This window comes from Podarcis filfolensis (assembly GCF_964270895.1).
Source record: "Podarcis filfolensis genome assembly, chromosome: 4".
Taxonomy (NCBI): Eukaryota; Metazoa; Chordata; class Lepidosauria; order Squamata; family Lacertidae; genus Podarcis; species Podarcis filfolensis.
In genome coordinates this window covers 50,564,396-50,589,462 of record NC_139607.1, presented here as the reverse complement: position 1 = coordinate 50,589,462, position 25,067 = coordinate 50,564,396, and the positions used below count along the sequence as shown (strand labels likewise).

At 42.7% G+C, this 25,067-nt stretch overlaps 1 protein-coding gene across 2 annotated transcripts in view; it reads left to right on the top strand.

Moving 5' to 3' along the window:
- The window catches only part of PCP4 (Purkinje cell protein 4), a 68,128-nt gene that overhangs the window by 28,679 nt on the left and 14,382 nt on the right, over positions 1–25,067 (top strand). For both annotated transcript variants that reach the window (XM_083608825.1, XM_083608826.1), the window contains one exon: positions 12,894–12,945. In XM_083608825.1, coding sequence (XP_083464951.1) covers positions 12,894–12,945 — 52 coding nt within the window. The remainder of the gene's footprint in view (positions 1–12,893; positions 12,946–25,067) is intronic.

Genomic DNA, 25,067 nt, shown 5'->3' with positions numbered 1-25,067 from the left:
GGGGCTTGCAAAAGCAGACTACTCTCCCTGTGTTTGGCAAAAAAAGTCTTATGCGTATGCTTAGAACTTGCATTGTTGCTGGGAGGTCTGGGAAGTGTAGTTTAAATAAGGAAGAATAAAAACAACAACACTGGAATTCTCAAGAGTTCAAATGGGGAATTCAGACATGGAGCATGCTCAGAAGACTTTGTTCTGGATAGTGAAAAGTACCGGTAGTTTAGAAAATTGTCCTTGCTTCCTTTGGGTGCTATTTTCCCTCCTCACAAGCTTGCGGATGAGAAGGAAGGAATCGGGCACCAAAGGCTGGTGCTGAGCCATTAGGATTGTTTGTGATGGCATGCAAAAAGCACAATTTAACAGTGCATTGACCGCCACTCGGTTGCTAAAGTTTGGCCTTCGATGTGTTCTTATTGCCGTGGTCACTGGCGGATGAAGGTGGGGGTGTGGGGGAAGTCTGCCCTGGGTGCCATGGCATGGGGGGTGACATCACAGCTGCCCCTGCCCCCACCCCTCAGGATGCTTGTCGCTTGTCACGCATGCCCTGGGATGCGCGGCACTTGCCGTGCACCCCCCATGTGCACCACACCCCCATGGGCGGCACGCCACACCCCCTGGGACGCGCACCAGCCACACGCCCGGATGTACGCTACTCCTGGTGCCGGAGCAGGCAGCTTCGCCACTGGCTGTGGTGTGCACATGCAGATGACTAAAGAGGTGCAAAAGTAAAATAGCTTTAATTTGACCAGTCAGCAAGCAAGTGCAGTGTGTATGAAAGAGCAACCAGTAGCAATGCTGAAATACAGAAACAGACAATGTGGTGACCTCCAGATGATGTTGGACTATAATTCCCATCATCCTTGATTGTTGACGGTGCTGACTGGGACCGATGGGAGCTGGAGTCAAGTAACATTGGGATGGCACAACTGTGGCTACCCCCAAAGGAGAATCTGAAGTGCTTCTCCCAGAGGAGATAGCCCCTCCTTTCTTGAACTCCACCTTTCCTTCTTTTCCCCCTTTAGTCCATAAAGAAGCAGAGCAGGTCATGTTTCACCTTTCTTTCTTTACTACAACATCAGGATTAAACAGTCTTAACTTCCTTTAACCCATAAAGAATACAATTGTATCATGCTGTAGTAAGTTAGTCAGAGCCCTTCCTTTAACTCCTTTCCATTTTTTTTCTTTTAAAGAAGCTCTCCTCACTTACACTGCAAGGACCAGGACCTCACAGCTCCACAGAACATAATGTCCCCTATTTTAAACCACCACGGCTCAGGAATATACTGTATTTTTGACATCTATTTCTTGTTCCCGGAAACCTACCCGGGAATGTAATGTGGAGTATTGACCACGATCTTTTAAAAATAAAAAATACAGCTCTTGTTTTTATGTATTCCTTTCTTATAACCTTAGCTATTAAAGTGGGGCCAGGGGAGTGGGCAAAATAGATGAATGGAATTCAGCCCCTGTTACTGAGGTAGATCGCACTAAGAAAGACATTGTTACATGCTTCCTAAAATCTAGTATTGCTGTGTCGTGGATTTAACTCATTTTGTACAGTGCAATAGGCCTCTGGAGACTAATAGCAAAATTCTGCTTTGTGTAGGTATAGAACATTACACAAATGAATTCTCCGCCCTCCCTGAACTCCTTTTCTCTTATGATTAAAGCTTGGCAGCCTTAAATTTCCTATATCAGTGTGTGGAATGAGCATACTGCTTCATGCAGTTGAGACTGCATACCCATTTACCTTTAAAGCACATTCTTCCCCTCAAAGAATTATGGGTTACCCCCCACAGAGGTACAGTTCCCACCAACTGTTACCAAACTACAGTGTCCAGAATTCTTTGAGCCGGTGTGTGTGTGTGTGTGTGACATGCTTTGAATGCGCTTTAAAGGTTTAGTGTGTAAGCAGCCTTATAGTGAAGTATTAGTTAACAAAGGGCCTGCTTCTGTTGTCTCACTTTTGCAATATTTGCACATGCGCACGACAGTTGGCAACTTTAAATACTGGTCCACAGACAAGGACAAGGAGATGGTGCAAGACCAGTGAAACCAGGGCAGAACTTGTTGGCGGGATAGGAACAATGCTTTTTCCCCTATAAAAATACACACTAAACTTGGCTTAGACCCAGGCCAATAAATGTTGTAAATATGTCTAGAATATAAATGCAGATAAACTGAGCCCATACCAGAAAGTTGTTATAATTTTGCAGTGCCAGCGGGCATTTGCTCTTGGTTGCCTGCATCTCCAGCACCAGCTGCCTGAGTATGTAGGTGCTCACAGTGCAGTGGCGATTATTTATATAGCACAAAGTGTAGATTGAGCAAAAGAAAGGTTCCTGCCTCAAGGACCTTGCAAGCAAAAATTGTACGAGAAGGCAAGGGATATAAGGGGTGAATGTTATATTTTGCAAGATTTCAGTCCTACTCTTTAGTAGTACAACCAATCAACATAATTTGTTATTTGGCTTCCTCAGGCCTATAAGTCATAGCTCATCAGCCCCTTTCACAGAAAGGGTGAAGCACACATCCCATTGTGGTCAATGAACAAATGATTTTTTTAAAAAATCAATTGAACCTAATGGAATTGGATTGCATTCAAGGACTCAAGAGAAGGAGATATTGGCAGCCATATGACTTGCCCACCGGGCTCTCACCTATGCCATTTGAGATGCACCGGCCAATCTGAGGAAAATGCAGAGAAAGAGAAACTGGAATCTATGGCTGGAGAAGAAAAGCCATTATAAAATAAAGAGTGAACAGAAGAGGAAATGTGGTGAACAAAAGGAAAGAGAACAGCCAGCAAGGGCAAAATGGATATATGTCTCAAAACCTATTAATTGAAGCAGTAAATAATAATATTAACCATCTATGGTCTGGTTCCATGAACCACTGTATGGATAGGATCAGGGATACAGATCTCCATGATTGTAAAAGGTGTCATTTGTCCTTTTGCATCATTGCTGAGAGCCATGCCAAGCACCAGTACAATTATGCCAGAGCAAGGACTTTGAAAAGGAGAGAGGCATGAAAACTTAAGGGTCAAGTGGTTGGTGCTGACCCCACGTCCAATGGGCCAAGAAGCTATGAACACTGGTACAGCCTGTCATCATGTTCTCCTGTAGAAGGGAATCTAATAAATGTGTGATAGAGGAATACATATTTCACAGCAGTGAAGCATATGGTCTCCGTGCAGAAGGTCACAAGTTTAATCCCTGGTATCTCCAGTTAACAGAAAGCAGAGGATGTGGAAGACCTCTTGCCTTTAGACCCGGGAGTGCAAGTGCTAGGAAGGACGGGTCTAGATGGACAAATCATATGACCCTACTACAATATATTTTTCCATGACCCATTTGCCCCATGTGGGGTGTAACTTTAGCTGCCATGGAGCAAACTGCTTTGAGCAGCGTAGCCATTCATCTGCTTCACGGAATCTTCAGAATCCTTAAATAAAATATGCAAGTCATTTATTAATGAAATATGATAATGAATCCATTTGATAGCAAAAGGCTAGTCTGATCCATTGGTTCCCCTTTTCAGCAACTCCCAAGAGCCACCATTTCTCATGCCCAAAGCTTTGAGAATCGGCAGAAGCAAGAACATCCATGTGCTGGTTGTTTTCACCTGGGTAAACGGTAACCAAGGGGTAAGAAACAGGATAATTGAATTCATAATATATGCAGATCAGGATCCTGATGGATGAGGAAAGATGGGCAACACAAAATAATAGTCTGTGCCAGGCCATGATGATCATAATCCCCTTGCCGTGTTTCCTTCCTTTCCTATGACATAAATTTCAGTAGGTTGAGACAATGTACCAAGCCAAACAATAGTATCTCATTCTGGCACAGCTGTATATAAAGGTTCTCAGTACTCCCAAGACTGGACAAAACAAGCCAAATTCTCTGGGAAATTACAGCCCCTTTTATCTCTACACATTAGCACAAGGCAGGTTGAAAGCCAGCTGCAATCCTTCTCTGTGGAGTTCCCTTACATAAGGATTTTTCTGGTGCCATAAGGGCCAGCCGTGCTTGTTGTACACCATTTCCTTTAGCAGCCTTTTGCGCATGAAGCATTGCCAAAGGGAAAGGGAACATGGCTGACATGCGCTTGCTTTCCTGAAGTATCTGATGGATGGCAATAATCCATCAGAGCTCAGTGTAGCTTGCTGAAGTCCTGAGGCAAATAAGATGTTCCTTTGGCTGCACTGGCAGTCAGGCAGTAACAGACGTGGCATGTGGCCAGCTTTTCAGCTTCTTCCACTTAGAATTTCTGTGTGTCTTGGATGGCAGATCCTGAGGGCTTATGAAGAAACGAAATGGTGTAAAGTTATGACTTTTCAAAGCTAATGCCCATCGATGTGGCTGAACGAGTCACATTGCTGCTTCCAAATGTAATCTTCCGAAAGCAATTTCTTTGGAAACTCCTAGTACTCAGGGAAAATCATGAGACAAAACTGTTTTAGATCGTGGTGCAAATGCAAAGCAACGAAAATATTCCTTATAGAAGGAGCTCTGCAAGGCAGCCTTCCACAACCTGGTTCCCTGCATATATTGTTAGACTACAATTCCCACCACAGTGGCTGGGGCTGATGTTTGCTGCAGCCCAACAGCATTTGGAGATCACTAACTCGGGGAAGGCTGCTGTGTCAGGTAATCATATTTCAGTCTTCAGAGCAGATAAAGTCTGTTTTAATAATGGTGGGATCAATATGTTCAAATATGAAGCGATTTGTTGGGGCAAGCTTTGGCCATTAATAATTGTGCTGTCCCTTGAAGGCAGCCCTTAACAAAATTACAGCTGGATGTGCTTCCTGTAAAATTAAATTTTCTTGTAATCTCTCTCTTTCCCCTCTGTTTTCAGGCAAGTTCAAATCTCCCCTTTTGTTGAAAACTTTCTTTCCTTCCAAGTACCATCCCTTCCCCACCTCCCACCCCCCAAACTCCTGAGGCATGCCAGCTGCCTTCCTTTGATAGCTCCAGCATGGTTTTGCATAAGCATTTCTTATCAGCTGCCTGCCTGTATCTTGTGAACAAAGTGGACCTACCTACCAATGCCAAACAAGAGAAACTACAAAGAACCTTGCCAGTTATAAGTAGCATATAATGATCCATACTTGGCTTTTCCTGATCCAGTATAAGTACTCCTGTTGCCTTCAACTCGCTTATCTAATGGAGGGGAGGTGTATATCATGGTTTAAGGCACTGCTCCTGTCCCCAACCTCCACACACCTGACATTGTATGTCATGGACATCTGAAGAACCACTACAGGAGTGGGGTGGTTGCAGTATGGCTGGTTCCTAATCATGTGAAACTCCTGCTGCTCATGCACAGGGATTCCTCTTCAGACATCTGCACTTGCAGTGTGGACATGGGAAGTCAAGGCTAGATTGATCACATGACACTGGGTGTGGAGCCAGCAGCATGGCCATGTGGCATTGAGGGCAGGGCCAATGGCTTTGTGCGAGTTCCCTATGTGCAAAAAACCCACATGAGCAGGGCTCAAGTAAACAGAATAAAGGAAGAGGACTGGGAATAGTTTTTTTAAAAAAATCTGGCCAGTCCCTGTTTAGATCAAACAGTGTTATAAGTCCCTTTAGAGCATTTGTCTTGTTGCTCTTTCCCACTTCATTTAGGATAGATACTACACCTTCCCTTATTAAAAATGGGTAAGCTTTGTGGAGAAGGAAAGGAGAAGCTAGCCACACTTTGATACAGATGAATATGCTATTTACAGAAATGTACATAAAACCAAGACTCTGATAATGCAAGCATTACTAATACTGCTATCCCATTGAAGCACATGGAATTACTCATGTTTGGTAAAGGTTACACGTGTAGATAAATGTTTAAAAATCAAAACCACACTCCATCAGAGAGGAAGAGAATCAAAGGATTACTGTTTTAAAGGCTTCACAGTAACAGAATTTTACATTCTTTGCAGCTGCTTTCAAAATGAATTTCAAACATCGTGTTAATTCCCACACCAGAAATATTTCTGATTACAATATCCTTGAAGAAATATCTGCCAAAGAATATGTCTAGTTCAAGATATGCTAATACAACGTATATTAAAGCGTGTAGAGTTGGTGTGACTCATGCAGCTCACATTTGATTTTGGTGTAAAAATCCACCTTTGGGGGAAAATATATCTTGATTTTGAAGCTAACTAGAGGGTTTTTCTGTTTTTTGTTTTGCAAGGTTGTGCAGGAATAAACTACCCTCAGCAAATGCCCGCAAAAAAGGGGAAATTATCCATTTACCCCTAACTATTTTAAAGGTTACCATTTATAGAAGTTGATCTCAAAGCCTTGCAAATGTAACTCGTTTGTCCTGGTTTATCAGAGGGCTCCAAAAATAGTTAATTGTAATTGAATTAAATGTAAAAATAAATTAAGGATGACATACTTGTATTACCCAATATGGCCACTTCAAACTAAGTGGATAATTTTTAAAACAATCTCTATGGTTTAGGCTGAAAGAAGCACAGCTTGTACCAGATGCAGCAATGGAAGTGTGCATAGGGATGGATGAATCTGTCAATTTCAGTTTCTCTTCTCATTTCTATAGCTGGTTGCAATTGCATGAAAACACACCAGCATTTTAGTATGCTTTCCCCCTAGTATACATATTTTTAATGCAATTTTGTCTAATATGCAGAATTTTGCAAGCACCCTAAATAGAATGTATTTCCCTTGCTGTTTTCACTGATGTATGTATTTTAATGTATACTTTCATCTAATATATGCATTTTTCTACAAATTTTTTGGCTGGAGAACTCTTATCACATAATTGGAGAAGCGCATATTTTGAAAGATAGCTGTGTCTCAGTTTGCATGTTTGTTTCAGGAAGTGGAAATTAGGAAACTTTGCATTAAAATGTGAACAGAATCAAATTACACCATAGCAGTGCTTTTCTGCTGTTTCAGGATAAGGCTGTCAGTGACTCCTAGCCATGATGGCTATGTTCTTTCTCCACTGTTTGAGGCAGTGGTTATTTTGCTCTTATGGGGCTTCCACTAAGCCCTATACCCCTTGGCAGCTGTATCTTCAGTACAGGATTGTTCCCTAAAATGGAGTTTCCTATTTTTTCCTCCAGAAAACTTGGTGGTGGTGTAAAAGGGTGGGAGACAATGGAGAACAACCCCAACTTTTTCTAAAAGGCACATTTGCATGCTGTCCAATGCCTACTCTCTCTATTGGCTGAAAATTGTTTAATCTGTATCTAGATTCTCATAATGTATGGACAACAACTAGCAGTTTTAGAACAGAATAAAAATCAATACCAAACAAGAGTGGTTCCCTTTTAAATAATGCAGTCTGGATCAGTCCATTCCTCCCGCACACGCACACACACACACACCGAATCTTTTTCTAAACTTACAAGAGATTTATAATCAGAAGAATACCACCTTAAAGAATTAAGTTTACAGAGAGATGATTACATATTGAATCCATTTCCCTTGATATTTGCAAGTGCTCCTAATGCTTCTATATCAGTTTGATCTGACTAATAATTGTCATTATTGACATCCATTAAATGAACAGGAGCTGTAGCTCAGTGTTAGAGCACATGCTTTGCATGTACAAAATCCTAGATTCAGTCCCTTGCATCTCCAAGTAGGTCTGGTAAGGATTCTTTTCTGAAACCTTGGCAAGCCAGTGTCTTTGTAGACCCTTCCTCATCCTGGTGACCTTCAGACCTACAACTCCAACAATCACTTGAACTCAGTTGGGATTTTATTATGAATTAAATACATGCTTCAATGGCACAGAATAAGAGATGTTAGAAATGATAACAAGAATAGGAGTTTGTCATAGCGATCCCTGCTTAGAATCAGGGGTGGAGGAAGGGGGATGCGGTGGGGGCATGCTGCCCTGGGTGTCACCACTGAGGGGGGTGACAAAATGCCAGGCGGCACTCACTGCAGGGCTTGCAGCATGCCCGAGCCACGTGTCTCTCCTGGGAGTGACATGGTGGTTTTGGTGCCTGCAGGCTCTGCACTGCTCCAAATGGTCTGCCTGCCGCCTCCCCCCAGCTGTAGGGGGTCCTGCCCCAGCTGGCCCCACCTTGTGGGAGTCTGGCCCCCACGGGCGGCTGGCACACACGCCACCTCAGGCTCCCGATCGGCTTGCTCCGCCACTGCTTGGAATGGCTATTTCTCTCTATAGAATAAAAATGCAAGAATGTCATTGCATAGCTCCCACTGGCATGTGAAGTGCCACTTTACAATGTGGGATTCGCATGAAGTCATAGAGGGGAAGGGGAGCAAAAGTGAAGGCGGGTTGTGCAGCAGCAGTGGTCATGACATGGGTGTGAGAAGGGAGAGATGTTGAGAAGCGAAAAGTGATGGTTTAAAAACAACAACAGAATTTTGAGCAAAAGCAGGGAGGGAGGAAACTGAGAGGAAATGGGCGTCTTAAACAACAACAGAGCTTTGAGTAAAGTACTATGGAATATTTGAGGGCACCACATCTGTTATCTCTCTCACACGAAGTACCATAGCTAAGGAATGGAGGAGGGAGAAGTCTGAGTACAGTGAGAAGGGGTAGACACGGGAAAAAAAACAACAATGGCAGAAGCAGGGGAGATATAGATAGGAAAAAGAGGTGATTTTAAAGAATGGCAGATGTTTGAGTAGAGCAAGCAGGAAGTGACACTGGGGAAGAGAGGCAGTTTAAAACAAGGCTTGAGTACAGTGAGAAGGAAGTTTGGAAAGGCTCTGTTGTGTTAGCTTTTTGGTGTTCTGTGTTGTACCCATCTCTGTTATTTTTCCTTGTTAAAACTGGTTTGTTTGTTTTTTAAAGCAACCATTCACTCTCTTCCTAGCTCTGCTTTCTTCGAATGTCTGCTGTTGTTTAAAACTGCCACCCCCCACCCTGTGTCCTTCCCTTCTTGCTGTACTTAAACTTTTCCCTCTTCTTTTCATCAGCTGCCTCATGTAAGAGAAATAAAGGATGCGGTATCATGCACCATTTTCAACATCAAGTTCCAGATTCAATGTAGTAATTTTGAACAGATTTTTTTTTATTAACAAGGAAACTCACATACCATATATGTACTATATAGCCATCAATTGAACTTAACCTTCTGCAACTCAGCCAAGCTAACAGGCTTGCTCTTAAGAGTCTATTCATAAATAGGATACAGTAACATCTATCATCATGGGGTGGGCGCAGAAAGGAGGCTGCAGAATAAAAGAGAGGAAAAGGCATGGAAATGGGGGTGGCCTGTGTGCAAGGGAGAGTTGAAAGAGGTGGAAGATGATAATGGTGTTCGTGTGCAAAGAGGACTCCAGAATAGGAGACAGGAGACAGTATGGAAATGGGTGTGATCTGTGTGCAAGGGAGATTTGAGAAAAATGAGGATGGGGAGAAAAGGAATGAAGGTGAAAATGAGGGTGCAAAGGGGGATTCTATATGGCTAGGAATTCCCCTTTGATTTTGATTTCTGCCCTTAAGATTGCATCATCTCAGTGTCAAAAAGTATGGGTTGCACAAAGAAGACATATGCTTTATTAGCTTACAGTCTGACCAGCCATGTAGCTTTCATTCCTCTTTCCCTTCCCTATAAAGACAAATTCAAAGTGAGTTTGGTTTTCCCTGCCACTTTTAATGATGTGCCTTTGATGTTCTGCAAAACCACTGACTTAAACATTTATATAGCCCCAAGCAGTCATAAACTGTGTTTCCTCCTACGCTCCATAGCGACAAAATTGTTTATCCACTTTAATGTATAATCATTACGGTTCTCCACTCATGCTCATTTCAGCTCTTATATCGCATCTGCTGGAGGTACTGGAACACAATTATACCTTCGTCCTCTAATGGATAATAGTAGCGTTTGCTGAAAAACTTTGGGGGATGATACACTTGGGACTATTGGCATTCAACCATTTGGGCAAGAATTCCACCGGTCAAATGCGCACAATGAGAAAATAGTGCCACTCTAGCGTACCCTGTAGCATTTATTATATTATACTATATTACGTTACATTACATTTTTGTCCAGCTTTTCAGCCAAACATTTCCTGCAAAATAGGTCACATCAGTATAGCATTGATGAAAGAGATAGAAGAGAAAGTGAGTGTTCTCTGGTTCATGTCAGATTTGCTTGGGATGCCTGAATTCTCCAAACCTTTGCTCACCCCCTACAAAGGACCAGAGGGTGGACTTTTGCCTATCACCACCAGTTTTCCCCAGGGCAAATCCTCTCCTCAGGAGGGCTCACCAGACATCAACCTTGATGTCATTCTGGCTCCAGATAAATACCTTTCCCCTCCCTTGAGCTTTTAAATCCTCTGCAAATTGCTTTTATGCAGCTTTGCAATTTATTTATTTTTATTTTATACTGTTTTTTTGTATATCTTGTGGTGTTCAAATGTTGTTGTTTGCATTTCATTTACTGTTAATTTAACTTTTGCTAAACTACCCTGGAAGCCTTTTGGAAGGAAAGGGTAGAAATCCCTTAAAGAAAAGCAATAAGTACTAAAACTGGGGACACTAAGATTGTTATTTCTTTCCTTATACATTGGCATGGGAATGTGTGGGATGAAGTCATCACACTTAGCTTTTCCCTCAGTAGACCACAATGACATCATCTTTAGAACCTTGGAAGATCATAGTACTGACAGGATTAAATGGGAAGCCTACATGAGTAAGAACTCAGCTGGTAGAGCATGAGGCTCTTAATCTCAGGGTTGTGGGTTCAAGCCCCATGATGGGCAAAAGATTCTTGCATTGCAGGCAGTTGAACTAGATGACCCTTGTGGTCCCTTCCACCTCTGCAATTCTATGATTGCACATCAGGCTAGTCAATGCAGAAGCTCCCCCTCCCATCCTGTAGAGAGCAATGAAACGGGCAACATGGACATGATGGAGAGGCTCACCACAGCTCTCCCCCTCACACAACAGTAATCCGGGGGTGGGGGAGATTACTTAAGAGGGTTGGACTGACTCCTACTTCATTGTCTTTGGAAGGTATTATTTTATTGATTTATAAAATTTATATACTGCCCTTCATTCAAAGATCTCAGGGCAGTTCACAAGATAAAAGCACAAAATAAATAGTTAAAAACAAAACAAACACATTTAAAAGGCCATAGAATATTAATCAGCCAAAGGCCTGGTTGAAGAGGAACAGTTTTGCCTGGGACCTAAAGATGTACAGTGGTACCTCGGGTTACATACGCTTCAGGTTACAGACTCCACGAACCCAGAAATATTACCTCGGGTTAAGGACTTTGCTTCAGGATGAGAACAGAAATCGTGCTCCAGTGGCGCAGCAGCAGCAGGAGGCCCCGTTAGCTAAAGTGGTGCTTCAGGTTAAGAACGGACCTCTGGAACGAATTAAGTACTTAACCCGAGGTACCACTGTATAATGAAATCACCAGACGAACCTCCCTGGGAAGAGCATTCTATAAATAGGGAGCCACTGCAGAAAAGGCCTGTTCTCGTGCTGCCACCCTCTGGACCTCTCATGGAAGAGGTACACAAAGATGGGCCTCCGAAGATAGTTGCAAGGTCTGGGTTTGGTTCATATGGGGAGAGGCGGTCCTTCAGGTATTGTGGTCCTGAGCTGTAGGTAATTCTGTGACTAGCCAGCAAAGTTACCTTTCCACAATATTCTCTTACCCATTAATCACAATCGGTCTTCGAGTACACAAAAGGCTCAAAGGCAATTTATGATAATACTCATGAGCAATGGCTTCATAAATATAGATTCAAGTGAGAGGCAATCACCGAACTGGAAGTTTTGCCAAAGACTTTTGCCAGGATGCTAGTAGCATTAACTATATTCTTACTCTGCCTTGGCTCCAAGGAGCTCAGCTCTTCCCTTTTTATTCTCACAATAATCTGTGGGGTAGATTAGGCCACAAAAGCATAACTGGTCCAAGGTCAGCCAGGGAGCTTCATATCTGAATGAGAATTTAAACTCAGGTCTCCCTGGTCTAAGTCCTGCACACTAACCACTAAAGCATGCTGGCTCTGAAATAGAACCCCCCTGCTGCTCCAATGATATAGCATTTTAGACCCTGAAATGCAGTTGACATCTAAGTTTAAGCAAAAGAACTAATAACTGATGAGCTTGAAAGTCAAATAATGCAAAATTTGCTGAACAAATTCTTCTTCTTCTGAATAGCTCCATGTAGCTTTGATTGACAACTTGTGATTTCTTTGCTGTTTGTAAATTCAATCCTTGTGTTTCTTCCCAGAGCAGTGAATGTCATGTAATGTCTCAGCAGACATATTTCTTGCAAATATGAAATAAGTGCTTTGTGCATTTTTGCAACTACTGTACTTGCATGCACTTTTCAGGATGCAATTGCATTTTGACTTTTGGGGGCTTAAATAGCTGCAATGCAGGATTTGCAGTTCGGTTGTGCATTGACTTCATTTTCAGTCTTCTGCTGGAATCACTGAATTACCTTTGCCTTTTGCATAGTCAATGATAGATAAAAGATTTTAGAGGTCTGAAGAAAGTGGAAGGTGAAACCTGATGAGTAGAATGATTAAGAATTAAATATATCCCTGTGGTGGTGAAGAGCACTGTGTGAATGCTTGGCAGGGGAGTTAACTTGAATAAAATATTGTGGGGGCCCTGGTAAGCCCCGCCCTGCATAATTGAACACATGATGTGATGCATGCACACCATTTGAATGGCAATACCCATCAACTTTGCAGGGGTCCAGCCCCCTCAAATATTTTATTGTGGGGGATGAATCCCCCACAGCTCCTAGGAGTTGGCTCCTATGATGCTTGATTCTGGCTCCACCCCACTGAAGCACACCCTGTTGACCATTTTTAATATGGGTAATGTGCCCCTCAGTCCCAAAATGTTCCCCGCACCTGACCCACATGTAATTGCCCCTTTATTTTCCTCTTTTACACAGAGACAAGGTGCTGGAGCAACAAATGGAAAAGACAAGACATCTGGTGAGAATGGTAAGACCTGATTGGATGATATATATCATTGTGGTAGACTCTTGCCTTTGGGATAAAATGAACAGCTAGTTAGTTGTGATGTCCAGGTGGACAAGGATCCATGCCTCATGCCCTTCACCAGCATTTTTATGTGGAAAGTTGCATCGGGTGCCAGGAGGACCAGGTTTCTCTAAAGGCCTTTAGGATGAACAAATGTGACCTGCAACAAAACATTTCACTGTAGAGTGCTCTTGTTCGGGGTTCCAACCAGCATTTTCCAGGGTGCTTCATTGCATTTCCTTCACCCCACCCAACTTTCCATCTCACTCCTGCCCCATAACAGTTGGTTCTCATGCCATGAATATGCTTAATCCTTATTGTGCTTGAAATACACTTGGAGTCCTGTAGTGATTTCATACTCTTTATTGCAGCTTGTAAAACAGTGATTGAATTGCCCCCCAAACCTCAGGCTTTTCTATACATTATTTACACAATGAGTGCCGTCTGATTGGCTGATCCTGCTTCCCTCCTGGAGCTTGATTGGTCTTTTCCTGCAGGCCAATCAGTTGTTGCATTCTACGATCCTACCAGCCTAATAGGCTGATTAACTTCCTCCTGGAGCCTGATTGGTCTTTTCCTGCAAGCCAATCAGTTGTTGCATTCTAGGATCCTACTTCCCTATTGTTCTAGGATCCAAGCTTAGAACATAACAGAGCTGTTATGGGGAATGCCTTCCTCTCACAAGAGATTTTTTTGTTAAATTGTTTTTTGAACTTATGCAAACTTTGGGCCCCACCCCCACCCCGCACAGCTGCCCTCTTGTGTATGGATGGTGCTGTTTTGGTTATATTAGGCTCTACAATCAGAGAAAGAATTCACTGTCAGTATAATGGGTTTGGTGAAGGGGATACGTGGTGTGCATTTCCTCAGGAGTTCTGCGTGACAATCCTGAAGACTTGCTGTAGGGCAGTAGGCTGGCAAGGTTGGAGCAATGGGTTTCATGCATCTCAGATGCCGTACATGGCTGTTGTTACACATCACAGTAGCTACAGCAGACCTGAAGCTTTCGAGTGTGCTTTTTAAAATACAAAACATCAAACTGAGTTGCTCTGCATTTTCTGACTGACTCAGTACAAGATGCACAAGAGTTATCTCCTGGTTTTACTTCCATAATAAGGCTGGATGACTTTCTTCGCAATGCTGTTTATATAACACGATCATGAAACATGATGTTCTTAATAAAATGAAACGATGCAGTTAACCCAAAATGAAAGAAGACAGAGCAATGCAGGTTTTGTGAAGCTTCTTACAAAAGAAAAGGAAACAAAAAGCTCACTGAAAGCAGCAGATTTTGCACCTGCAGGGAAGACTTTCACATCCCCAGGCTAGCTAAGATATTTTGATCAGTTTCATTACTATCTTTGGCAAGCCTGGCCAAACATGTTTTTCAGGGTCCCTCCTTTCCTAGAAAATAACGACACTTACCAAAGAAGTAGAGCACGTCTCCCGCATACCCCTCTTCTTCTCACTCCCACAGTGATGTCACAAACATTACATTTTCCATAGCTCAGCACTCGCTGCCACTCACATCCCTTCCCACCAGTCTACATGCCTCTTCCATAATTTATAAGCTGTTGCCATACAAACAGTCTAGCATATTTTGCAAGTGGGAAATTGCAGCTGTGCCAATGCATACCAGCTTCCAAATACTCTTATCCTCTGCAAGTCTTCCCTCCCCAGCAAACTAAATTACAGTTCTGAGTTGTTGGTAGGGATGGACTAATCTGTCTGGTTTGGTTTCCCTCACTTTCTGATCCCCCCCCCCAATTGAAAATTCAGTTCAGCACATTTCTGGAGCAGTTTGGGGAATTTTCATTTTTTCATTTTTTTTAAGTCCTTATGAAAATTCATCAGCATTTTAGTGTGCATTTTCCCAAATATATACACATCTCTCTATGCTGTTTTGCTGGATATACACATTTTCGTTGGAGAGTGGCAGCACAAAATTCGGTGACATGCAAATTTGGAAGGATAGCTATGTAACATTTCGGGGGATGCAAATTTATATATTGATTTAGTTAAATAAATATAATCTGCACTTCTGTAAAGTATATCAAGGTTGCTTACAACATACAAAATCAAATCAAAACAGTATATAAATATCCATAAAATGCAATTAAAAGTATCAATAGGTCAGTTGAAAAGAAATTGATATTGTGGTGGCTCAAAATGTATATTCTCTTTAAAACGCAAACCAAACTGAATCTCTTCCCTGGTTATGTTAACTAATTATTATTATTTTTAAATGTAAAGTACTGATGTGTTGTTTCCTCTGAGCATCAAAGCCCCCTTCGGATAAGCGTGACTATGAGGAAATAACAGTAAGAAGGATTCATGGTGGATCATCATTTTCCCTGCTTTCAAAGGAGTAGGCTAAGAAGAAAATAAGATAGAATTGCATCAGTTGCCTAAGAAAAGCAAATTTGTCTGGCGTTCCTAAGGTAGTAGTGGAAGTCTTTTGAAAGAAAAATGGCACATTTTATTTCCATCTTCTGCTATCTGTTCTTAACCTGAGGTACCACTTTAGCTAATGGGGCCTCCCACTGCTGCTGCACAATTTCTGTTCTCATCCTGAAGCAAAGTTCTTAACCAGAGGTACTATTTCTGGGTTAGTGGAGTCTGTAACCTGAAGCATCTGTAACCCAAGGTACCACTGTAAAGGCACAAGCAGGGCAAGCCACTCCCTGTTTTCTTTTTTTAATTGACATGCAATATTTAATGATTACTGAGCATGCTGAGTCCTCATTGGGCTGTTTTTATTTTGGAGAGAAGGTAGGCCCTCCTAAGTTCTGGCCCCTCTCCAAAAAAGAAGAAGGAAAAAAAGTTTGCTCTTCTGCAAAAGCCGGAGTTTCCCGGTTATGCTGACCCCCCCACCCTCTGTTTCTTCGATAGTCTAATTTTGGGTCCTTTTCTGTTGACACTTAGCACCTGGGTTCACTATTTGATAGTATTGTCATCCTATTTCATCATATAGTATTTTGTTTTGTATCTCACTGGCAGACCTTTTTGCTGTGGAATGAAAGTCTGGTCCGGATGCCTGCTTTGTGTGTCCTTTTTTTTTTTTTTTTAGTAACTGTAATTATTTTGCAATTCTCAGAACTGACTGTATATTGATAGACCATGAAATATTCATTAGAACTCTCCAGCTGACAGTGATCGCAGGTGGGATATATGTTCCACTGCGGACAACTTTCTATTCTAATACAACTTTGTCTACCTTGTGCAGAAGAAAAGAGAGACAAACTGCTGTGTTAGTAAGATTGCATGCAAACAAAATACTGAGAAGAAATCACAGTCCAATACCTACCAAAGTTACCCACAATTTATTAGTAGGCATACGAAAGAAAAAAACTGGAAAAAGACCAGTTGCTAACAAAGTCCTGCACCCGTCAGAATTCTCTGAGTCCAACTTCCCTTAGGTGAGCCCTTCACAAAGGTTTCCACGTTTTCACAGACTCATTCCAACAACCTCCACATCTCTAAAAGATTCCCTTGTACTCCCCAGCAATGAATACTGTAATTTGGGCCCTTATCTACCCAGCACTACATGCTAGTTTGCCCAGCAACACAGATAAGATGGTCAAAAGATGCCTGCAGCTGCACTGTGGGGAAAATCCCCATTTCTACTGACTCTGAGGTCCACCTCCAAGGGTCTTTTGGTGGTTCCCTCACTGCAAGAAGTGAAGTTACAGGGAACCAGACAGAAGGCCTTATCGGCAGTAACACCCTCCCTGTGGAACACCCTCCCTTCAGATGTCAAGGAGATAAAGAACTATACAACTTTTAGAAGACATCTGAAGGCAGCCCTGTATCGGGATGTTTTTAACATTTGACAGTTTATTATGTTTTTACATTCTACTGAAAGCTGCCCAGATTGGCTGGGGAAATAATAATAAAACAACAACAACAACAACAACAACAACAACAACATTGTTACTACTCCTCCTCATGGATAATTAACCAATTTTTTCACTTTCCTCAACACTTGTGTGGTGCTAACAAGTATCTCCCCTGCCTCCTCCTTACGATTTCTGCTAAGGACAAGGCTTCCCCTTCCCCTTTCATTGGCTTGCAGTGGGACAAACCCCTCCTTCAGACTATTGCCAGTCAATAGAGACAATACTGAGCAGCTATGTGTCCTATTGTAGAGGTGACAGTCCTCTGTTTGAAAGACCATCAGGTCCAGTTCTGGTTTAAAGATACAGAACCAAAAGTGGGGAGAGCAACAAGGGCCTTGAAGTTGCCCACCAACATTTAGCACCTGGAGAGCAGACTGAATAGGCACACAGGTCACCTCGTTATAGCCTTCCTTACTCTGGTGATGTATTTTATGTCTGTTTACATTACAGTAATCAGGTTGTACTCAGTGGTACACCTACTCAGAGAAGGCCCACTGAAGTTAATAGATATGACTCATTTAGGTTCATTAATTTCAGTGGGTTTACTCTGAGTATAACTTAGTTGGATTCAACCCATCATTTCTAAATTTGTATTTCTATATGTGAATTGGCATATAAGCATTTTATGGAAATTGGTGTCCTCATTTGTCCTCTTTTTTGTCACACATTTCCTCATTTGGGGCAATTTATAAAGAGACATCCTATGCACTAATGGGCTGGCTCGGTATAAGGCAGCTCCCAGTGTTCCTAAAATAGAATTAGGATGAACTGATTCCCCCCCCCCCCTTGGATTTTTCTTCTGTGATCTGTACCAAAGCTTATTTTACTCATCTGGCTGACCTGCAGCTGAATATTTCATCAAATAGCTGTATATTTTCACTCCCATGGGCTTCCTTTACCAGCACCTCATTAAAAAGAAGTCTGCAAAGACATCTGCGTGGCAATGATTGCGCAGCCTGCCATGATTTCTCGGTGAGCTTTGCTGGAAGTTTTTGTTTCATGTATCATTTAAGATGTTCTACATTGATTCCATCAAAGCCCATCTCCTGCTCTAAACAAAGAATATGACACTAAGCACCTGTTACTTGACATAGCCTAAAACTGGTATTTTTCAAGTTGAGTTGCCTGTAATGGAAGGATCTTTAATAATTTTAATCAAATGCAAAGAATCTGCATAGAAAACCAAGGCCAATTAAATATTATTTTATTTCTAACTGGCTGAAGAAACGTTATTTATCTGTATACACAACTGCACCCACCCACTTTATTGTCTGTATGAGATTTGTGTTGTGTTTCAAAGTACTTCTATGTGCACAAGCCAGGTTTGCAAGAGGAAGGCGAGACTGTAGCACAGTGGCAATGTGTTGCAGGCAGAAGGTCCCAGATTCAACCTCTGGTAGAGCTGGGAAATGCTCCTGCCTGAAAGCCCAAAGAGCTGCTGCCAATCCGAATAGACAATATGGAGCTAGATGGACCAGTGTTCTTTCTCAGTATAAGGCCGTTTTGCTATGTTCCTTATATAAAGTTTCCTTTCTGAGTTATGTCCCCAGGGTCAAGGTCTGACCCACAAGAGGAGACTCAACAGAACAAATGGTTAATTGATGGATGGATTTATTTATTTTTAAATGCCAAGAGGGGGAAAAGGGAAGACTCTTAAGAATTAGTGGTGGGTAGAGGAAGACAGCTGTCAATTTCCTCATTTTGCTCATCTTCTCATGCCCCATACCCCTCCTCCAATTCCATTCACAAACTGTGTCTATGGAAGTGACTTGTACTGTTGTTGATATCACCAGGTCCCAGAAGTTTCTCAGGCATGTTGGTGGCAGGTTGTCCTTTGCTTAGAGGTTAGAGGGATCAGGATAGCATTTCCAAGCCTATCAATGACTACACAACAATACTGTTAAGTTGTGGGTGAACATATCAGACGACACAGCGATTCTTCAAACAGCTCTTGTTTATTCACAGGCCAGAACAGAACTGAACTGAAGGGTTCAGCCAGCCTGCTTATATAGAGCTCCACTACAACGCAACTGTAACCATTTTCTGTAACTATCCAATCACTGAACGCCACTTTCAATCCCCTATTTGCATATGTATGTGGACCTGAGTGAAAACTACCTACAGTATCCCCCCTGCTAGCCCAGGGTGAGAACTTCAGTACATAACAAGTACCCTTTTGCGTTTCAGAGATGTGACCTACCTTTAGCCCAATCATGTCTTTGGGAACCCACTTCTTAGGTTTTCTCCTGTATATTTGGCTGCTGCTGCTGCTCTTGCAACCCACGTTTGGTGAGGTTGCAATTTCAAAGACCAACGATTATTTTCCAAGTACTGAAGCCTGACTAGTGAGAACTAGATCTCTTGATTATTGTGGGGTCAGGGAAGGAGCCTTTATAGTGTGCATGGCACTCTACTTCAGATAGGCTGGCTTATTGGTGTTTTGAGGCCTGTTACCGCTTGATTTTATTGGGTTATGTCTGTGGTGATGTGTTTTGTATTGTAATTGCATTTTGATTGTGCATACATGCATATTCTGTTTTAATAATTTTCTTGTGTGCCGCCCCTAAGAACTTTGGTAGTGGAGCAGCACAGAAATACTGTAACAAATAAATAAACAAACAGCCCAAACTCATGTTGGGAATGGTTTAAAGGCTGCCTCTGTTAGTTGGCCATCCCCAAGCATCTGGCGCTGTGGGTAAAAGCCTCAGCACCTAGGGCTTGCCGATCGAAAGGTCAGCGGTTCGAATCCCCGTGGCGGGGTGCGCTCCCGTTGCTCGGTCCCAGCGCCTGCCAACCTAGCAGTTCGAAAGCACCCCCGGGTGCAAGTAGATAAATAGGGACCGCTTACTGGCGGGAAGGTAAGCGGCGTTTCCGTGTGCTGCGCTGGCTCTCCAGATGCAGCTTTGTCACGCTGGCCACGTGACCCGGAAGTGTCTTCGGACAGCGCTGGCCCCCGGCCTCTTAAGTGAGATGGGCGCACAACCCTAGAGTCTGTCAAGACTGGCCCGTACGGGCAGGGGTACCTTTACCTTTACCTTAAGCATCTGTAACTGATTGCTAATGGACACAACATGCAGGATGTGACAGGCCATTGCTTTAGTCTCTGAAAGCCAATACTGTGTTCTTATAATGCACCACTAGGTTATCCATCCCTTTATGCAACTCTAATCAGCCCCATAAACCCCAAATAGTCAACTTCCAATGATGGCGAAATTAGAGGGGAAAGAAACAGGCACACACTGCTCATCCTCATCACTTTAAAAATAGCAACACCATTTTTATTATAACTACATCGCCCATTTCCTTTAATTTACAGTATGTTTTTCCTCCCCAAGATGATTTGGTTTGAGCAATGCTAAAAGCCTTTGAAACTGATGTCATTTTACCTGCTGATAATATGATAAGATGTTAATCATCATAATCTTTGGAAGTCTTTTTGTGTGTGTTTCTAATGTGTGCAGCTAGCATAATACATTTAGCTTGATGCTCCAAAATTGCTATGTAATTTGCCATAATTGGAAGACAGCTTGAAAGAGTGGCAGAATTTAGAATAGTAGGAGAGTCATAAATTTGGGCTAAAGATGTGTCTATTGTTACTTGCATTGTCTGGAAGAGAGATCCTGAAAAGGGCCCTATTGGAACAATCCACTTTGATATCAGTGGAGAGAAGACATTTAGTCTGGCCTCCAGTGGAGTCCAGTCCTTTTCTCTTGTCCTAGATACAAGTAAGAAGGCAGCCTTTCATATTGTTTGTTTATTTGCCACCTTCACATTTCCGCTTTCCTTCAGCCTGCTCACAGCAGCATTCAAGGCACTTCTTAAATGCTTTTCAGACATCTTCCCTCCCACAATGGTGTGCACAGGGGAGTGGGACCCTGCCCCCTCTGTCACATCCCTGTCTCCACCTTCCAGCTGTTGGAGATGGTAGCACCGAAGCAAAGAGCCTGCTCTACGCTTGTGGGTTCCTCCACTCCATGGTCAGGGTTCTAAATCACTGGAGCCCACATGCATAGAAGGCAGTGATGGGGGTGTGATAGAAGGGTGGGGACAGCAATTTCAGCCCTTCCCCAAAAGACAATTGTAGTTGCATGAGTGAGACTGCCGGAGTGAGGTGACACAGAACTGTGGCCAGTCATGAACCCCTTGTACATCGAGTGTATCTATATTTGGTCCTTTGGTAGAGGATGTTGGGACCAGAATACATGACAATAGCTCACATTCCCTAAAGTTAATATTTGAATTAGACCTACATAAGCAGGAGATCTTACATGTGGTGGTATGGTGGTGGAATTCATCCTTCGATTGCTTGAGTCTGAAACAAAAGTTCTTATGAATTTGAAATTTGGGGAAACTTTGGTAATTTGAACCCATAAGGTTGCATTTTTCAATAATGTCAATTTTAACTTTGAAATTCCTCAAGTATCCTCAAGGGATACTTTTTAAAATCTAATGACAGAATTCAGAGGTAGCCATTGTGATTGCCTTCAGATGTTGTTGGATTCCTGTTAGCTCCACCTAGCATGGCCAGTGGTTGGGGGTGATGGGAGTTGTTGGAGAGCACCAGGATGGGGAAGGCAACCTTATATAAGAATGCTGTTCTGCACTTGACAGTAAAACCTTGATGGAGTGTGGTAATGGATGGATTTTGATTCAGCAGGTGTAGATAAAATAGCAGAAATTTATGTGTGATATTGCAGATGTCAAAGAAATAGATCCATTCATCCATTGCTCTGTGGGATTACAGGAACAGCATTGCCTAGTTGAGAGAACATTACATTACTGCTTTTGTTCCATGGAATGTTTCCATCAAATATTAACATTTTGCTGCAAGAGCAGAATTAATGCAATGATACTTCAGTACTGACAAACTCCTTTTCTAGTGTTTTTGTTATCCTAAGCAATCCTGTTTCACAATCATGAGATGATTTACAATTGGCCAGCTTTGCCAAAAGCAGAACTTCACTTTAAGTGGTTCTATGCAGACAAAGAGAAGAAGCTTTGTTCCTTAAAGTATGAGTGACAAGATCTGATTTCTCTACCACCCCTTTTGGAAAATATAGTTAATGGTTACATTTTTAAATGCCGAACAGGGTAGTAGTCAACCTGTGATTGGCTCCACCTCCTTGCTGAATGTTTGCTGGCACCCAGATTTGCCTTTTTGGCATAAGGTGTGAAATGTCCTTTCGAATTCAGTGTATTTATTTATGACCAGACACAGTTAAGTTTGCTACCAAGTAGATTGCAAAGTGCTGAGGCTCTCCACCCTATCACACTCCAGGGGAACTACCTTATTCCACAATGATGGGAAACCTTCCAGATGTGGCCTTCCAGATGTTGTTGGACTCCAGCTCCCATCACCCCTTGTCACCATGGCTAATGGCCAGGAATCATGGGGAGCTGTAGAACAGCAGCTACATCTGGAGGGTCATAGGTTCTCCATCCCTATTATACCAGATCAGACAGGTGGCAACAGCTCCCTAGCACAGGTCTTTCAGGTTACCTGAGCCTTTAAAATAAAAACCCTGGAGATGCTCTACCACTGAGCTGTGTCCCAACTGGGTATCCTGAAGAGGCAAGCAAATCCTCCAGCCCAATCTGGGCCTTTGGTTCTGCTGTATTCACCCCAAAGCCTGCCTAGAGGATGCATAACATAAAATTCTAAGCTGAAATCATGACAGAGCTTGGTTACACCTTTAATGCGCTTCAGCTGTGTGATCTTCATGCCACAGAGGTATTTCAGCTTGAATTAAGTCACCCCTTTTCTAATGAATTTTCATTATAGATCAGGTTTCCCTAGTCCTCCCACCTTGGATTTCCTCTCTTTTCAGTGAGGCTCTTCCTGTTCCACTTCTGTTCCACTCTGGCAAAATGTCACCATTTCACCTTTGAAAAACATTGGCCCACCAGTGCCCTGTGATGTCTCAGCCTCCCAAAGGTATTATATATCTTCCCCCTGCCCCAGTTTCTTTCTTTGCAAACCTGCTGACAGGGCCCAGGTTTCCTACTTTTCCTTCTCCCATCAAACCAAATTTCCCAGATGCTGCCTGTGAATGAATTCAAATTCACCAGAGGACAGCTCAGACTAATAAAGGGATTTTCAAGAGCACTAATGGCATTCTGATGCCCAGGGGCATTTCTACATGGGGAAGCAAATCACATCAACTAGAGCGGTGAGTTTAATATAGACTGATGAATGCAAATGAATACACTTTGTGAATGCTCTCTTTAACATGTATTAGCGGGACTTTTCAGAGTTAAGCCACTTTGTGCCTCATGCATTTAAATTCTACTAAGCAAACTCTTGTTGGATGGCAGGGGGAGGGGAGGGTGAAAATGTGTTAGCTGAACCCCAGTCATATACATGCACACTATGTTATCTAATGTTGGGATTCCCAAACTGTGGGCCATAATACGCTAGTGGACCACAAAGGACACACATGTGCAACATTAAGCCGCCATGTTGAAATACATCTCTGTTTCTCACAGTGAGGTGATCCCATAGACCGTTGCTCCCCTCCTCTTTATCAATATATGGGCTGTGGGTCAGCTGGTCTAATGGCTTATGTGCCCCTCTCACTATGTGGGTTATCTAGACTATATCCAACAAAGAGAAATCTGAGGACCCACTGATTTTCCAGTAGACATTGGATAATTTTCTGCTATTCATGCTATTAGGAAGGGGTGGGGAGAAATTGCAAGCAACACCATTCCCCCTGTTTGTTGCTTTCTTAAAAACCAAATTTCTATACCCACATCCTGTAAATGTTTTACACTGAAGATCAGTGTATAATACAATAAATCATAAAAATGATTTTCCCTTGTCTAACCAGGATTGTGAGAATCACATGAGGTAGTTGTCTCACATTTTTCTACTTGTTAACATCACTGGGCTGTAGAGAAGGTATGACCAGTAACTGCACCAGTTACCCAACCTTTCCAATCACTTCCTTTAGGAAGGGCCATGGCTTAGTGGTACAGCACATGTTTTGCATGCAAAAGGTTCCAGGTTTGATCCCCCTTCATCTCCAAGTGGGTCTGGTCTACGTCCATGCCTGAAAGCCAGGAGAACCACTGCCAGTCAAGGCAGTCAATACTGAGTTGTATGTGTCTATGGTCTGACTTGGTATAAGGCAGCAGGGGTAGACTTTGGCCTTTCAAATTCCAGCAGCACCCTATGTGAGTCCAAAATTCAGTGCCCCTCAGCTCTTGCCTTCTGTTCTGCTCACTTCACCGTGTCATAGTTGTGGCACCCTTTGGTGACCCCTACTGTGGTGCCCAGTGCGGCGAAACTAGCTGTGCTGCCCTAAATCTGCCTCTGAAGGCAGCTTTCTATATACAAATGTCAGTGAAGAGACACCTGGGAAACAGCCTCCAAGGATTGGATTCCAGCTCTGGTAATCAGCCCTGAGAAAGTAACAGAAGTGCAAATGGACCAGAGATGTCCCTTCAAAAGAGAGAACTGCTCTTTACAGAGAAAATACCAGAAAGGGGTCACTGAATATCATGGTTGTTGTATACTAAAAGCCCCCTCTCTAGGTACACAGAATAATATTAATCTGTAAACTATTTCAAAGGGAGGAAATCCCGAATGGCCTGATGAGGGCTGGCTTCCAGGATCTGTGGAAGGTTGGGGGACATTGAGCCATGGAACATACTGGGTGTCTGTTGAAGTGTTTGTGTGGCGGGATTTAGAGCGGGGAAGGGAATTGACCTGCAAGAGTCTCTATCAGTTTACAATATCCTAGAGAGCAGTACTGGGGTCTTGAGAAGATGACTTCCATTCATTTCACATATACAGAAAAGAAAGAAAAGTGGCTTTAAAAAAAAGATACAGAAACCAAAACAAATTGCAATGCTTGTTCATTCAGTGTTCCGTTCTAAATCAATGAAGTATCTCTTGTTTCAGGCTGGAATCCACACAGCACAATTCTAGCTTAGCTCTGGGATTTACAGTCAGTGCACTGCATATTTCTTGAACTTTTGCTGTCAGCAGAAGATTCCCACCACCAACTGCTTTTACAGTGGCCCAGATTGTATTTTCTGCTGTGAAGGTTCTTGCCCAGTAACTAGTCTATCTAGTGCAGAGCTTTCCAAACTGTGTGTTGTGACACGTTAGTGTGTCAGCTGCAGTGTGTAGGTGTGTCGCACTGCCTACGCTCCTCCTGGAGCTGGAAAGGGTTAGTT